Source organism: Atractosteus spatula, chromosome 8, assembly GCF_055471065.1.
Source record: "Atractosteus spatula isolate fAtrSpa1 chromosome 8, fAtrSpa1.hap1, whole genome shotgun sequence".
Lineage (NCBI taxonomy): Eukaryota > Metazoa > Chordata > Actinopteri > Semionotiformes > Lepisosteidae > Atractosteus > Atractosteus spatula.
Window position 1 is genome coordinate 10267556 of NC_142713.1, and position 17083 is coordinate 10284638.

The 17083-nt window shown below is 39.3% G+C and overlaps 1 protein-coding gene across 5 annotated transcripts in view; it reads left to right on the plus strand.

The window, feature by feature from the left end:
• The window catches only part of fgd4a (FYVE, RhoGEF and PH domain containing 4a), a 128874-nt gene that overhangs the window by 84146 nt on the left and 27645 nt on the right, over positions 1–17083 (plus strand). For 4 of the 5 annotated variants that reach the window (XM_088924043.1, XM_088924047.1, XM_088924048.1 and 1 more), the window contains exon 3: positions 8688–8864. The exons of the other annotated variant lie outside the window; for it this stretch is intronic. In XM_088924043.1, the coding sequence (XP_088780169.1) occupies positions 8688–8864 (177 nt within the window). The remainder of the gene's footprint in view (positions 1–8687; positions 8865–17083) is intronic. 5 annotated transcript variants of the gene reach the window in all.

The window sequence follows — 17083 nt, forward strand, 5'->3', positions numbered from 1 at the left end:
TTTGTTTCTCATTTCTCTTATCTTGAACCAGGCCCCTCTGACCACTCTGCTATTCTCTTCGATCTTGATTTTCCTGTTTCGCACTCTTCCCCTTCACGCTCTGTAAGTGTTCGCACTGGCGATCAGTTGACCACATTTCTGTCCTCCTTATCTCGCTTCTTTCACTCAAAGTACATTTGTTTCATAGCTCTCTCTCTTGTCGATCCTTGCCACTTTAGCGCCTACTTAAACTCGGACTGTCTTTTATTCTCACTGTACCCCTTGGTACACTGACCAGCTTTGCCCTGTGAAGGCAGTTTCCCGTAAACTTGAACAGGTGGCGTTTTTCTGGCCTAAATGTTCATTTTCAGAAGGAGCACCCGTCTGAATACAAGGGTGCAATCTGCTGCAATCCAGCTATTTCTCCCATGTCATTGAAGTCCACCATAACAGCCCCGGACACCTATTCTCCACCATAAACAGATTGCTTAAACCAAACTGCCCACCGCATTACTCGCCTCATTCCAAATTTGCAGAGTTTTTATAGCTCCAAGATCGACACCATCCAGCATCACATTCACTCCACAACGCATGTTACTTCCACCCTGTGTACCTAGCTTTACTGGTTCCCTTATTTCTAGTTTCTCTCTGCTTGACTCTGCATGCATTCAGTAAATTGATTTCACATGTGAAATCTACCACCTGCTGTTTAGATCCCATTCCCACTGCTCTATTTCAATCCTGTTTCACTCCACTCTGCTCCATTGTCCTCAGTTTTAACAAATGAGCCCTTGAGCACTGCTGTGGTGCCAACAGTCTTCAAGACTGCTGCTCTCATCACTGTGCCAAAAAAGCAAATATGGCTCTGGACAACCTAAACAATTTTTGCCCTATATCCAATTTACCCTTTCTTGCAAAAATCTTGCAAAAAAGATGCTGTTACAATTCAGTTGAATAGCCATGTCTTTGCAAATAACTTTGCCTCCAAATCCTCCAATCTGGTTTCCAAGAACTTCACAGCCCAGAACCAGCCTTGAATAAAGTCACCAACTTTAATCTGATTCCGGTCCTGTTTCTATCCTTATTCTTCTTGACTTCAGTGCTGCTTTTGACACAATTAATCATATGTTACTTTCTCTTCTTGAGACAAGTTATTGGAGTTACTGCCACTGCTCTTAAATGGTTCAGGTCTCACGTCAATTTGTCTTTCTCGGCAGGTTTAGTTCTGAAATTGGACTTAAGTCTGGTGTTCCTCGGAGCTTGATAGTGGGCCCCCTACTTTTCAGCATTTACATGTTCCAACTTGTTCAGCTATTAAGATCACATGGTCTCAATTATCATCTCTATGCTGATGATTCCCAAATCTACGCCCTTTCCTAACCCGAGACTGACGTGGCTGTCTCTGTACTGTCTAATTCCATCTCTAATATAAAAACACAATAATTTTAACTGTGACAAAACTGAATCATGCTTCTTGGCATGCCCCAATAATTGTGTAAAACCAATGCAACCCTCCCTGTTGATGGTACTTTACTTGAGTTTCACTTAAACTTGAAGAACTATGGAGTGATTTTTGACAGGCATGACATTTGATCCACATGTGCAACATATTGTCAAAACATCAATCTTCCACCTCTGAAATATTGCCAGACCACGTCATATGTTGTCGCTAACTGTTGCTGAAAAGCTCACAAACACTTTTGTTTTGTTTTTGAGTACTACCACAGCACTGCTCACTGAATCCAGAATTCTGACCAGGTCCAGTGCAAGTGATCACATTACTCCTATCCGTGCACTGGCTTCCTGTCAGGTTTTGTGTCGATTTCAACGTCCTTATGGTCACCTACAGAGCTCTGCATGGCTTGACACCTCCGTACATGTCTGAGTTACTATTGTCCGCCCTACTCCCCACCTTGCAACCTTCGCTTATTTAATGCTGGTCTGCTGTCTGCCCCCAAGCCCGTCTTTGCTCTGTAGGTGACAAGGCCTTCTCCTGCTACGTCCCAAAACTCTGGAACTCTGACCCCAAAGATGGCAGAGAGTTGCTTTCCTTGAGCTCTTTAAAATCTAGACTCAAAACCTTCTTTTTATTTAAGTGGTTCTGGTTGCTCCTTGGCTTTAGTACTGTCTCCTGTCAGTCTGTTTTTTTCTTTTGTTGTTAATAAGTTTATTATTATCCTGTGAGAACTGTAGTAGCAATGTACTGTAGTATTTTTGTGTATACATTCCTGGGCTCTTAAACAGTGCATATTTAGTAAGCATAAACTTTTACCAGTATTTCAGTCTGTATTTGTCTATTTTTGGAATATTTAAGACTAGTGTCCTCTAGGAATAATGTTTCTCTCACTGGGTTGAATAAGAAAGCTGCTGTTACAGTAAATGTGATGCCTCAGCTTTTATACTTACAATAGGTTGGCTAAAACTCTTGTGGGTCACTTAAAGAACAAGCTATAGAGATGCTGAAATAATGTTTTTTTTGTTTTACTACTGTTACGTGCTGATTTATCTGATGTGAAACTGAACAGGCTCCAGCTTGCTTGCAAAGTTGCAAAGTTATTCAATCTTGAGGCTTCGAAAGTTGTCTCTTGTCTCCTACTGTATGTAAAGTTGTGAATTTGGAAACCCACCTTCACTTTATGAGCTTCCAAGAGTTCTTGATGCTATTATGTTTGCATTATTGATATTGATTTAAGAAACCTGTTGGTTGCTTTTTAAAGTCATTGCATTATAGCAGAGCACATATTTTTTTAACATAAGACATGTCTGGATGTATTGCATGAGAGGTGCTTCTTGAAAGAGTATTCTGCTGTTGTATATTGTTGGAAGGGTGATATAACAGTTGGAAGGGTGATAATAGCAGGCTACAACAAATTTAAACTCCATTTGTTTTAATCCTATAATCCTTCCTTAGTAGTACCCAGTATATTACTATTTTACTATATTGTAATATATATATATATGTATATATAATCATATATATATATATGAACTATGGCAACGTTTTAAAAACTTACCATAGATCTACCTTAATTTAGCCTAGTGTTTTTTATATAAACCATTTTTCCTTCCCCTAATTCAATAAACAGTTTAGCATTAAGTGGCCACATGAAAGTAAAACATATTTTAAGAGCAGTACAGACTAGCCAAATTCAAATCCCCATCCAAATGTTGTAAAGGAAGCCAGAAGCACTTTTCTAGATCATGTGATTGTTTTGTGCCCAGAAACCCAGGTTCACTTTTACTGCTAGTGGGTATTATAACTGTAACTGAAGTAGGGCTGGGCGATATGGCCAAAAACATTATCATGATAAAAATTTTCATATCAGTCGATATCAATAATTATCACAATAAATCTCAAATCATTTTTTCTTTCAAGTTTAAAGGCAGATTTGTTCTCCTGAGTGAAAGTTGAAGAAACAAATGAATAGAGAGTATTCAAGTCTTTTTTATGTCAAAATATGCATGAGTAAAATTTACAAAATAAATATCTTAATAGAAAACTTAAATACTGCAGTGTGATAAAACACACATAGAAGATGGTTCAGACAGACTGCAAAGTTTAAAGTGCTCTGTTTTATGTCTGATCGTAAAAAGCCAAAATATCTCCAAATTACCGAAGTTAAATGACCTTGTCTGTTGACAATGTCATCGTCCTTCGAGCTGGTCATTGGCAGCACTACATTTGCTTCAGTGTCGCTCATTTCTCCACTCTAACTACAGTCCTGTCAGCCACCACCGTGTGGGTAAACAACACCACGCTAGCAGCAGTATTTTGTGCGCATGCGCAAAGCATAAACAGATATATCGAACATTTATCGAACTTTTGTTAAATTTATTTCAAGGAAAATTTTATCGCGATAATTATCGTTATCGAATTATTGCCCAGCCCTAAACTGAAGTATAAAATACAAAACACCAAAGTAACAAAATTATGAGACAACCTGACTGAATCACTTTAACTTTTAGTTGAAAATCTGTATTTTACATGATGTCTGACAGTTGCATGTGTCTGTGGGTCTGCTGATCACTAAACTCTTGTGTGATAGTCGTCTAATCTGAGTTGCTTTGCTAAGACGTCTGCAGCCACCTTGAGTTTTTGCCTGTTCTGACTTCAGTTCTTTCTCCTGCTGTAAAAAGCAAGAATGCTCAACTGTATTTAAAAAAGGTGATGGACTTAACCAGTCTCAGATATTCCACTTTTTTCTCCTGTTGAACGTTTGTCTTGGCTGTATGTTTTGAGTCATTGCCATTCTGCATGAAGTGCTGCCCGATAGGAATGGAAGCATTTTCTTCTGCATAAGCAGACAGAATATTTCTGTAAACTTGAGGATTTATTTTCAGGCCCTGGCATTACCTCCATCATGCTTCACAGATGAGGTGGTGCTCCTTGGACCTTCTGCAGCTCCTTTCTTTCTCCAGACTTTACTTTTTGCTTCATTTTGGTAATGTCACATCTTGGTCACATCTGTCCAAAAAACTTCCATAAATCTTCTGGTTCATCTTTGTACCTCTGAGTACAAAGTACTACCAAATTCTAGTTTGGCTTTTGATCATTTCTCTTCCATCAACTGTTTTTCTTGGTCGAAGACTGGTAAATATATCTGTTAATTTCTTCGCTATACAGTATTTCAAATTATAGCTTTGGTAAACCCAATTTCAATGCTGTGGTTCACATTAAGTTGGTGTTTTTTTTAAGATTTCTGCTAAATTGCCCGCTTCTTTTTTAACAGATGTTTTTTTGTTTTTAATTTAAACTTTCGATTTTGGCTTTCAAACTCTGAAGTCAAAGTGTGATAGGTTGATAAAATATTAATATCTCTTTAATGAATGCCTGATTACCTAACATTGCACACCTGGACAACAAAAAAAAACATGTCACATTTTTTCCCTTAAAATGAAATTTTGTCAGTGAAACTGTTTAAATGATCAATTGTGAAGTTGTACTTACCCTGTTTTTCATGAAACAAATATTATTAGAGTTCACAGATACCTAGTTTGCATTTCTCTGTGCCAATATGTCTGGAATGTACCCTTTAAATTAGTTTCCTGGCCAAAGCAAATAGAAATGCAAACTGTCAGCCATTTCACTGTCAGTTAAGACCAAATTGTTTGCATTTTACCTTACATAGTTTACAAATGTAGATATATGTAGATTGGTACTCTTTATGTGTAAATATAGGGTGATGACAAGGAACATATCAATTTTCCTTGAGAAAGCCAGTTTCTAAATGTAGGTTTAAGCCACAATTTTGTATTTCATTCTACCCTCCAAAATAATTTTATTTATTATATTTAGCACTGGAAACTTTTGGTTTTGGCTTCAGAATGTTACTAAGGAAGAGCATTATGAACAAAATTATACCCATTGTGAAAGAGCTCATACTGTTTTCACATTAAGTTTTGCAAATTTCCAGTTAAGGCTGCTAATATCTTCAAGCTAAATGAGCTCCTTTGGTTATATGAGAGCTGAGTTGTTTATTTTTCAGTACATCCTTATTTATACAAAATTTCTTACTGCAATAAGATGATGAACTTCTGTGTTCTAGATTTCAGGTCCTAGTCTGAGAGAGTGTCTAACCTCAGCTGTTTCAAACTAAGACGTGTCTTGCAGTATTGCATCAAGTGGAAAATCCCATTGCATGTATAGAAGGGAAAATTCTTTTTTGCTAAAAAGCAAAATTCTTGCTAGAAGGGACTTAATTTAAGTGAAAATGTTTTGAGGAAGCACATTTTGAGTAGGACCTCGGTGCTTGCTTTAGCAAGAGAAGACCTTACCAAGGCTCCATCTCCCAGCAAACGGCCATTTGGGCCTGTGTGTATTCCTATCTCACTTCGTCTGCAGCTCTTCCTGCAGTGGGAATGTCTCTTCCCCAAGAGTGTAATTTTCCAAGCCAGCCACACCAGCCCAACTTTTCCATACACCATGGACGTAGACTGTTCATTGGAGTTGCCATGATGCCCCCCCTTGTCCCTCTACCTGTCCTGATGACATTTGTCTCTTCATGGTGATCCAGCATAACTGTGTTCCCTGGGCCTTCCCTAAGCCACCCTGTTTGCCCATCCATTCTCTCTTCACTCTAATTCACTCTTCCATGGCACCCACATGGCCTGCACTTTCCCTTCTTGTATTTTCTTTTTTCCATCTCCCTTTTCATAGTTGAATGTCCTACCCATCTCACATTTGGCCCAAACAATGTCTTTCATGTTTGTATCTCTTTCCTTTCTCTTACCTGTTCACACTGCCCTGCTGGAGTTCACCCTGCCACAAAATATAAAATGTCTCCAGTTCCCTTCCGGATTCTTCATCTGAATGCTACTGTCTGTATCATTGCTTTATAAGGACTCTATCCATGGAGTGGAGAAGCAGAAATGATGCAACACTGACGCTGACTCTTCCTTGTTCAAAATTTTCCAGCTTACCCTTCAGCATTGCTCAGCCATTTAGAGCATTGTGCCCTCAACTCTCCACTCATCCTGGTTAACTTGTAAACGTTTCCCAGGCTTACTTCCCTTGTCCTTGTTCATATTCTATTGAAACCTTTATAACTGAAGAATTCTGCATCAGCTTTATAATAATTAATAATAATAATAATTGCTTACACTTATATATCGCTTTTCTGGACACTACACTCGAGGCGCTTTACAGGTAATGGGGACTCCCCTCCACCACCACCAAAGTGCAGCATCCACCTGGATGATGCGACGGCAGCCATAGTGCGCCAGAACGCTCACCACACATCAGCTATCAGTGGGGAGGAGAGCAGAGTAATGAAACCAATTCATAGATGGGGATTATTAGGAAGCCATGATTGGTAAGGGCCAATGGGAAATTTGGCCAGGACGTGGGGTTACACCCCTACTCTTTTCGAGAAACGCCCTGGGATTTTTAATGACCACAGAGAGTCAGGACCTCGGTTTTACGTCTGATCCGAAGGACGGCGCCTGTTTACAGTATAGTGTCCCCGTCACTATACTGGGGCATTAGGACCCACATGGACCGCAGGGTGAGCGCCCCCTGCTGGCCCCACTAACACCTCTTCCAGCAGCAACCTTGGGGTCTCACTTGTTGCATTTCATGGGGAGGTTCTTTCAGCCTGTTGCATAAAACCAATAAACTCTGGTGGGTACTTGGGCTTTTAATGTAAAGCTGTGTTAAGACAGGGTGGAATATACCCGAAGACACCTTCAAAGCCACATGCCTTCTGAAGTGCAGCTTTCAGGCCCACTGGGACAGTCAAGTGGACTTTGTGTCTTAGCCTATTGGGAGCTAGGTCATAATTGAAGCAGTGATTGTCTCTCCTGGGCCTTCTTATTATACCGGGGTTGATTTACACACACAAGGTAGCAGAGGTCTGCTGAAAATCCCACAAGATTCACCCCTGGTTGCTAAGAGTGGTGCTCAGGCTATTCTCACAGTACCAACATGGGCCCCACGCCTCCGAAACAGAGATTAAAGGCCACTGACAGTGTCAAATATCAGTCACTTCTCCAGGCATGAGATCTTGTAACTCTACCTGAGCTTCCCCTTCAACACTCATCTCCATCTTTATGGCCTTCTCCTCCTCTAACCATCCATTCAGACATGCACCCAGCTCTAACCTGGCCCTAAAGGCTTCCCACGGGCCTTGCTCAGTCTGATGCCATGAGCTGCGTTGTTCTGCTTGAGTCATTCTGTAGCCCGGTCCGGATAGGTCCGGGTGGAGTTTTTTTGTAGTTCACACCACCCTACTTATGTTGGAGGTATACCAAATCACTCCCTCTCACCCTCAGTTATATTCTCTGCATTATTCATATGCGATTAGGACCCGGGTTCTCTGTGTCCAAAGATTTCAACAGGAAATCACAGTTCTGCTCTGTGGCTTTTCTAACTTAGGTTGACTTAGGTTGGAAGTCATGAATGAGCTCTGCCATGGCACATGTCCTACCTGACAGTACTGCTATGTGGAGGAGTCCAATGTCCCCATTCAGCCCAGTGTGCTTACAGCCACACTCCTGCCATGTAGGCAAGCATTCCTCCATGTGAGTTTCCTTGTCCTCATCCATCCATGAGCCTGCCAACTGCCAGGGTTTGACAGCAGGGTTGGTCTTTCTTCTTCACATCTTCCGTGCTGTGTTTTTTGGGTCCACCAAACTAACACCAATGTAGCAGTCTTCCCTATCTCCTTTGTGAAATGTGGCAGTGAGGGGAGACATAAAGGCAGGGAAGCAGTTTTATAAGCTCACAGGGGTTTATCATCCCTTATTAACATATGCTAGTTACTGAAAGAGGTTAATGGAGTGAGCATGGCATTCAGTAGCACTGCATGTGGTAAATAGAACCTAAGATGGCTCCTTCCGTGCTTATATAATGAAAGAGGGGTGAAGAAGTGAGCATGCCCGGAGGAAAGGTTAAGAGGTCAGTCCTGGGAGCCCATCACTGGGGAACAGAATGCTTCATTCTCAGTGTCTGTGGCCTTGTTAATTCTATTGCCGTTGAAATTAAATAGCAGATTTTATCTATAGCAGAATTTCAAGTTGCAAATAATCAAGATGAAATGTATTTTCATGAGAGCAGAAATAAAAAAGATTAAATGGATTTAAACAATGACTTTAAGGGAAGAACAGCAAACTCAGAAACAAGACTGCAACTTTTGACCTCAAAACTTTAGAATTGCAGTTCACCGTCCATGCCTGTGGTGTTAAATTCTCCGTTCTCCTTCCTCATCCAGGCAGCAGCACCTGCTGTAGTCCAAAGTCTCCATCACCGGACAGCAGAGCAAGCCCCAGTGATCCTTTGCCTGCTGGGAGCTGGGCAGCTCAGGCAGCAGGCTCTGAGGATGCTCAGGGGATAAATGGAAGAAATAAAACCGACAAGCCCTCTCACAGTGTCAACCCAAAGCCTCAAGGTACAATCAAACAACTTCCATAACTTTGATGCTGCTGGTGGTATGGTATTGAATCACTTCAACAGACTTATGACCCCATTAAACTTCTACAGTGAGAGAAGTAACCAGTGGTTGGAGATTTTGCTGACTTCAGCATAATTGTGTCAGTCACTGCATTCTTGTAGAGCTGCACAAAATAAAAATTCTCAAAGAAAAAATACACATTCAGTTGAGACAGTTTATTTGTATGTAGCACCTTTCCATCAGTGCATTCTCAAGGCAGTTTCTATACATTTTACATAAAAGAAAAATGTACAGAAGCAAAAAAAGAAAAGAAAAAATGAACAAGTTATGAAATTTTAAAGACAGAATTAAGGTATTGAGGGGCATGAGAATACATAAGTCCTTAGGTGTGATATAAAAACATCTACAAAGGATGCATTTTTAATATGGCCAGAAAGTTGTTCCATAGGCAGGGGCTACACTGAAAAGGCATGGTGCCTTAATGTACAATGTGACATCCTTTTATTGTTGAGGAGCCTAGATCCAGCTCAAACGAGTGAGCAAACTGGGACATGAGGGGATAGTAGCTCTTGAAGGAATACAGGAGACACCATGCAGTGCCTAATAGGTCAATGAGATTATTAAAGTCAAATCTGTAAGCAAGTGCAGGTTTTTCAGCACAACAGGCATGTGTTCAGATCGTTTTTTACTCGGTCAGCACTCAAGCAGCACAGTTATGGACATAGTGTAGTTTTTGAAATACTTTTGTGGACGATCCAACTAACGAAGCATTGCAGGAGTCCAGCCTTAAGGAAATGAAAGCGTGAACTAATTTCTCAGCATCAGTAGGGGGAACTAAATGGTTTTAAACAAAATATGTTGAGTAAATAGAAGAATGTGTGGCAGTCTTTGCAGACATATGATTTGAGAGATAGGGAAGTCAAAAAAAAAACCATAGGTTTTGTGTGAATCAATTCTATATTGGGCGGTACAGTGATTAGCATCGCTGCCTCGTTTGCAAAGCAACACTGGCGCCTTGGGTTCAATTCTGGACCTGGGGTGCTATCTGTGTGGAGTTTGTATGTTCTCCCAGTGTTTGTGTAGGTTTCCTTCAGGTGTTCCAGTTTCTTCCCAGGGTCAAAACATACTGGTTGGTCAATTGGCATCTGGGAAAACTGGCCTAAATTGTGTGTGCATGTGTCTGCATGTCTGCGCTAGCGTCCTATTCAGGGTGTACCCTACATTATGCCCATTGCTTGCTGGAATAAGCTCTGGCTCCCCTGTGACCCTGAATTGGAAGAAGAGGTTAGAAAATGGGTGGATCACTAAAAAGTTAATTTTTGACAGTCTGACTTTGAGATTTGATGGGGAGAGACAATTAAAATCATACTGGTCTTCTTGTTTAATTGGAGATACATTTGAGCCATGCACAACCGTATATCTTCAAGACATTTGTGGAACAAGCAACTTGAGAATTCAGTAATGTACAGTATGCAGGTAGATTTATCATCAGCATAACACTGAAAGTCAACACAATGTTTTCTGATCACCTGGCATAAAGGTAATATATAAATATTGAATAGGTAAGGGCCAAGAACTGAGTCCTGAGAGACTTCAGAGATGAAAAGGGTCAGGATCCAATTAAAAGTCATCAATGCTGACAAACTGTATTCTGTCAACTTAAACCACTGTAGCACATTGCCAATTAGACCTGCATAACGCTCTAGTCAGTTAATCAAGATGTCATGGTTTACAGTGTCAAAGGTTGCTGAAAGGTCTAATAGTACAAGAGTGGAGAGAGAAAAAAACGGTATCTTTAGAGATGACAACTTTCACTAAAGCAGTTCAGTGCTATGAGCAGCCCTAAACCCTGATTAAAAAGATTCAAAGGACTTTAACATTTTGGATATTACCACACAATCTAGTGGTTTTGCTAAAATATGAAAATTCGGATAAATTGTCATTCTTTTTTTTTTCAAAAGAGGGTTCATTTCAGCCCTTTTCAGCTGTAGAGTGATAAATGATGTAGACAGGGTTAAGTTTTTCATATTACAAATAATAGGAGCTTCTCCTGAGAAACACTGAATACTTAAGGAGCAATTATACCAGTGAATAGTTGATAAAATTCCATTTTCAGAGCTAAATGAGTGAAAGTAGAGGGTGATAAAATTGAAAAGCACTGTTTCAGAGTAGCAGTGAGTCATAAGAATGTACATGATGTTCAGTTACATCTGATATGGTCTGTCTTAATCGGGAAAAAAGGTGGAGTGAAAGAAGGAATTATCATCAGGTTTAGAAGTTGGTTTACTGTCCTAAAGAGTCATCTGGTATTTTAACCAACATTGTCAGTAATATTGGAATAGTAAGCAGCACAGGCTAGCCTCAGGGTCTTCTTGGAAATAGATAAATGGTGTTTATGAGGTGAGCAGATCATTTATAATTAAAGTGGAGAACAAGAGGAGAAACTTGCTTCACATTCTGGAAAGTAACAAGATTCTTACGGTTTTGAGGCAGTCAAACTGTTCCACCATGTGGTCAGAAATGCCTGTGTCGTAGGTCTTAATTTCCACTAAGGACTAGCTCTAAAGTGTGACCATGTTTTTAAGTGGAGCCATTTACGTGCGGCTATAAACCAAAACTCTAATATCTTTAAAAATTCCTTAGGAAGAGCTGAGTTATTTCAAGCCACACCACATCAAATCACCAAAGGTCAAGACTTGGTTGATTGAAGTCATATTGATAATACAAGTTCACATAATGCATGGTATATTTCAGTGGACAATAAACAAGAAAAATAATAAATAGATAAGGAGAGAATTTCAAAAATAATAGGTACGAGGAGTAGGCAGTAGATGTACTGTACACTAGATCAAACTTAGAGTGGTAGAAAATAGCCAAGCCACCCCTGCGGCCTGTATTTGGCACTGCAGGGTTTCACACATGATATTTTAAAAAAAGACGACTTAATTTTGCGCGTTATGTTTATTAGACATAATATATAAAATATGTTCTTATACCATTACAATGTTCAAGTAGATAGATGGATGTTTATTATGTGTACCACCAAGAACTTGGGCAAGTTTTACATTTAACCTTCCTAGGTGTTTGTTATTCTTCAGTTCTTTTACCAGATCAACTGAGAGTTGGTCTTGGATGAGTCAAAAGAAAGACTCCAGGAAAAGACTTTTATAGTGGTACCAACTCCTTACTTGTTATACCCGCTCTGTGCATATCACAAAATGATCATTCTTTCTCAAACTTTCTTGAAGATACCTGCACGCACAGATGTGTTTATTAGTAAAATGATCACAAATATTGATCAAATATTGCAAGCAGCTTTTTTCAGTGTAATTAGGCATTATGCTGGAAATTGGTGAAGATGTGTGTATTGTATGTCCCGTTTAATTCAGTTACACTGAAACCGTTTCACATGATTAGAATGCGTCTTGTTGAGTTTGATTTGTGTTACTTCTTCTTCTGGTTTGGAGGACAGAGCCGGAGAAAGGAGACAGTATGACATAGAATCAAACAGCCCAGCTGTTGGTTTTGCTGTTTGACTATATGCCCTGTTCCCGGTAAAACAAAATCTCACTCACTGTTAAATGTGGATCTTGTGGTCTCCTTCGTTAACACCTACACTTATTTTATTATTTATTTCATTAAATTTTCTTAGTGGATGTTGAACATCTCTTTGTGGACTTTACTCAGTTGATTAAGACACTCTCAACTGTCTTTGCAAGTGGCTGTAGCCATTGTAATTCTTGCCATGTGATTGCTCGTATCTCAGAGTAGTTAGAGCTAATGCATGCCACTTCATCACAGTCACACTCTAGATTACCAGACTGTAATTGTCAACTAGCTGTGTCTACCACCATCTAGTGTTGTTTACTAGAATGTCTGGTACTGCAACTTGTCCTTTGCTGTACTAAAACCACTCATGTTACAACCAAAATATATATATACATCACCAAGTTTTATTTATTTATACAGACATTTAAAAATAAATTATGACAAACACCAAACTAAATTAAATATACTGTATACTTAAATGAGAAAAATAAAGCTTGTATTCTTTTTTCCACTGGCATTCTGTCGTCAGTTACTGGGTTTCAAATTTGCCATTGATAAGTAGACATTTTCATTTAATCCCAGTCGTAATCATATTTCATAGCTTCTGTTCTTCTCGCAAAGGACATACCACATGATCATTCTAGGCGTACCATTTGCTATTCAAACATGACTTCTTTAATGTTTCCTTGTAAATGTACAGTATCAGACTGTGTATGTGGTTGGCAAGAAGACCTTTTATAGCACCCTTTCATTTTGTATTTAAGGTAGCAGTGAAGAACGTACTTTTGCTTAACTGCTTGTTGTATTCTTCTGTGGTGTAGACTTCTTATCTTGGTTTTCACTTTTTAGTTCTCATGTTATGTAGTAGGTTCTGATATGGTCTGTGTGCTGCAAAATGTTTGACTATGAGACAGTAGCTATGTTTTGCACTGTTAAACTTGCGAGGGTTCTCAAGTACACAGGTGAAGTACAGAAGCATTCCTTCTGCTCCTTGGTCTACCACAAGTTGAACCTTCAAAGCCTACGAAGGCCTGTCAGGATTCCTGCATTACCTATACTATGCAAAAAGAACCAAGTTCTCAATGGCAGAACAGGCAGAGGATGATGTACCACCTGGAAAATCTCAGTGGCTGCTGGGGTATCCAATGGCGGCAGCAGAATGAGACCTCCAATCAATGTTGTATTCTGTCAGGATGTTTGTGGAAGCTGTCATGCAGTAGTTTCTCTACAAGAGAATATTTCACACACAGGTGTCTTCTATCCGCAAACACATTCTCCAAGTCCTTTGGTGACCAGATAATATGAGTGCAGAACAGTGATTACTGGAAGCTACTAGTTGAGGCAGCAATTAATAGACAATCTCCAGTACTTGAATTGAGGCAGACGTGCACTATTCTAGAAAATGGGTCTTGTGACAAATTGGCACTTGTCCACAAATATTTGATATAAAAATACTTAAAAACTGCAAGAATAACTTGCGGTGTGTTCAAGCCGGGATTTTTTTTAGATCTTGAGTATGTCTGGCTGCAGTTACTGCAGGAACACCTAACCCCATACCTTTGGAGGCATCTTTCATGGGAGGACGAGATTGACAAAGAAATCCAGCATTGCCTGACATCCCAAATTGCAGTCTGTGGCCACCAGAGGAAGCAGGTGTTTGATTTTGAGTACATGAAAATCAAAACCCAACTTGTGTTCGATTGTGCAGTCATCATTCACTCTTTACTGTTAAAACATGGTTAAAACATACAGAAGAATCTTCAAAGATCTGGAGTTCTCTCGCCAGAGTTGTGGAAGATTTTATGTACTGTATCAAGAGGACAGACACACCATCATCAATTTTGTCTCCCAATAAGGCACGACAATAGAAGCCATGCTCACCTGCCATCAGCTCCATTGGGTTGGTCATGTTATCCAGATTTCAGACACCAGACTCACAAAAAACTTCCTCATCTTCCACCTTAGCCAAGACAGCAATACTAGAGGAGTATTATGCAGTATATGTCCAGATACATCTTGAGACAGTATCTTCTTAGCTCACTAGAGAGTGTACAGATCCTGTATTGGTCTTATTCGGTTACACTCATCCATGAGTTCTAGCCAATGAATGAAACAATCAAATGATCCTGCAATTATTCCACCATTACATGAACCCCTGATGCTAGTATTTACACACATGTAAATGGGACAATAGGTTCATACATTAGTACAATATGGAGGAGTTAAAATTATTAATAGATGAAATATTAAATTAGTAGTAAAATCAGATTGTGACATCAGTTTGCTATGCAATCAAATAATAATTTCACCCTGCAAACTCTTTCGAGTTATGTGCTTCTTGTGTTCTTTTATTCCCCAGCACGGCTGGGTAGAATGAGAAACACAAAGATTTATTATGATAAAAAGCATAACTGTTGTACTATATGTGCTCATTTACAATTCAGTGGGTTTCAGAGTCCTACTCACTAAATTCAGAATATTCAGATAGAAAATTCAGAACTCTGTCCTTGTATTCTAAATCCACAACAAAACACCTTAACAGGCCAAAAATAAAAGACCCACATCCTAATAAAAGTGGATCATACCCAACACTTAAATCTACCTCTCCATAAAACATAAGTTAATAACAGTGTATTTCCCTCATGTAAGAATGCATAACTAAAATAGGAGAGAGGTGTTTAACCTAAGAATCACACGGTACAAGAAACCACAATTTCCAAATAAATAAAAAAGCAAGCTGTCGACTATAATCAAGCTCAGAGTCCGGTACTCTTTTCAGCATTCAGGTTCTGCAAATTTTAGTTAGACGGCTGATTTGAAAGAGGAGCTCTCCCATGGCATAGTTACAGAGGAAGGTGATAGATTGTGATCAGTAATGATGTCTGTTTTCTCTGACTTCTCAATTTATTCTGTCCTTTTCTGTGTTTATGCTATGGTTTATTCCTGTGGAGGCTGACTTCTTGACCTCACTAGGAATGTTCTAGTCCTGGTTGAATTTTGAATCTGTATTTTTTAATATGGTGGGTTCCCCGATTCACAGTAAAATCAATTAATCTGCGTAAAATATTAGGACTCTTGACCATCAGTATCTTCCTCCATGTTAACTTGCCTCTTGTCCCAAGAACAGCAACGGAAATACAGCCAAACAATAACCATTGTTTAAAATCTTCTGAGAAAGGCAGTTAAGCTGCTGGGAAGTGTGGCTAAACTGACAGAAACTCACATCCCCCTTCACAACAATATAAAAAAGATTTCTGCATTGCTTCTGCTTTTCACTGGTTATCAAGCACAGTTAGGAGGGACTGTACCTGTAATGACTCACATTATAGGTTATGTTTCCAGCTGTAATGGGCTCTTCTGACAGTGCCTGATCTAGTCCTGTGCTAAAGTACGGCAGTGAGAATAGTGCATGAATGAAACGGTCTTTAGTCACAGGCCGAAGGAGACTGCTTTCTCTTATACTATTAATGTTTCTCACGAGACAGACTTGTGTGATTGTATTACTTATGTTTTGTTTCAGTAAGACATTTTCTCTGTTCTTAATTATAGATCACTGACATTGCCAAGCATTTTTTTGTATGTAAACCATAGATTGTTAGGCCAGGGAGAGATTTTCTGTTGTCTTCCAGTTGTTTTCTGTTTTTTCTTCTGACCTCGTAGCAACTGTCAAAATTTTGACTCCCTGTAGAAACAGAATAAATTAATTGTTAGAATATTTGAAAGCGTTTTATGTTCATTACATGTTATTTACCGTTAATTGTTCCTATTGAAATGTTTTAAGTATTGGAACCTATTTCAGTACTTTATTTTAAGAACTTGCACTTCTTTCTGAGGATCGTGCAGGGAGAAGGTAGTATCTGTGCCTTGACAGCTCATGTTTTTCCTGAACTTAAGATACCCATTTGCAGATTTTTATCTCTGAAAACATGACATATGGCCAGCACATAATCATAAGTAATCATGGACAAGGAATAAATTGTATGTTTAGCTTTGGAGACACTCATATTTCTCAATCAAATAAATAGGTATCACTGCTTGTGGAAGACATGGGTAGAGCTCATGGGACTCTGTCACTGGACAATACAGTTGAATTGCTGTCCCTTCCTCCATGACAACAGCTGGGAGAATCTAAGATTGCTGCTGGGAGAGGTATTAGTGGTATCTGTTAGGAGCATTCAACCTGTGGTGTGAGTGGACCCTAATGCCCCAGTATAGTATTAAACCCCATCTATGAATTTACTTTGTTACTCAGTTCTCCTCCCCCGCTGATACCAGATGTGTGGTGAGCATACAGTTCCTATTAATTGTAAAGTGCTTTGAGTGGAGTGTCCAGAAAAAAGCTATATGCGTGTAAGGAATGTAATAATAAGAAGAAAAATAATAATAATAAACCTTATAAAATTCTAACAGTCCCACCATTCCTTTCATTGTGTTAATATTGTTGTTGGTTTTGCTGGTAATTATAGCAGATTTTCTTGTGAAAACTTTCAAGTGCCTTATTTTCCAAATTCAGGCGAAACTGCAGAGCAGGATTTTATTTGCCTTTGTTGCCGCCTTTGCAGAGAAAAATTGTGAAGTACTTTTAAGTTCCTCTAATAGTAGATTTGGAAACTTTTATTGAGGGGAAAGCAAGGGGGGTGGGGTGGTTGTGAGGAAATGGAAAAACA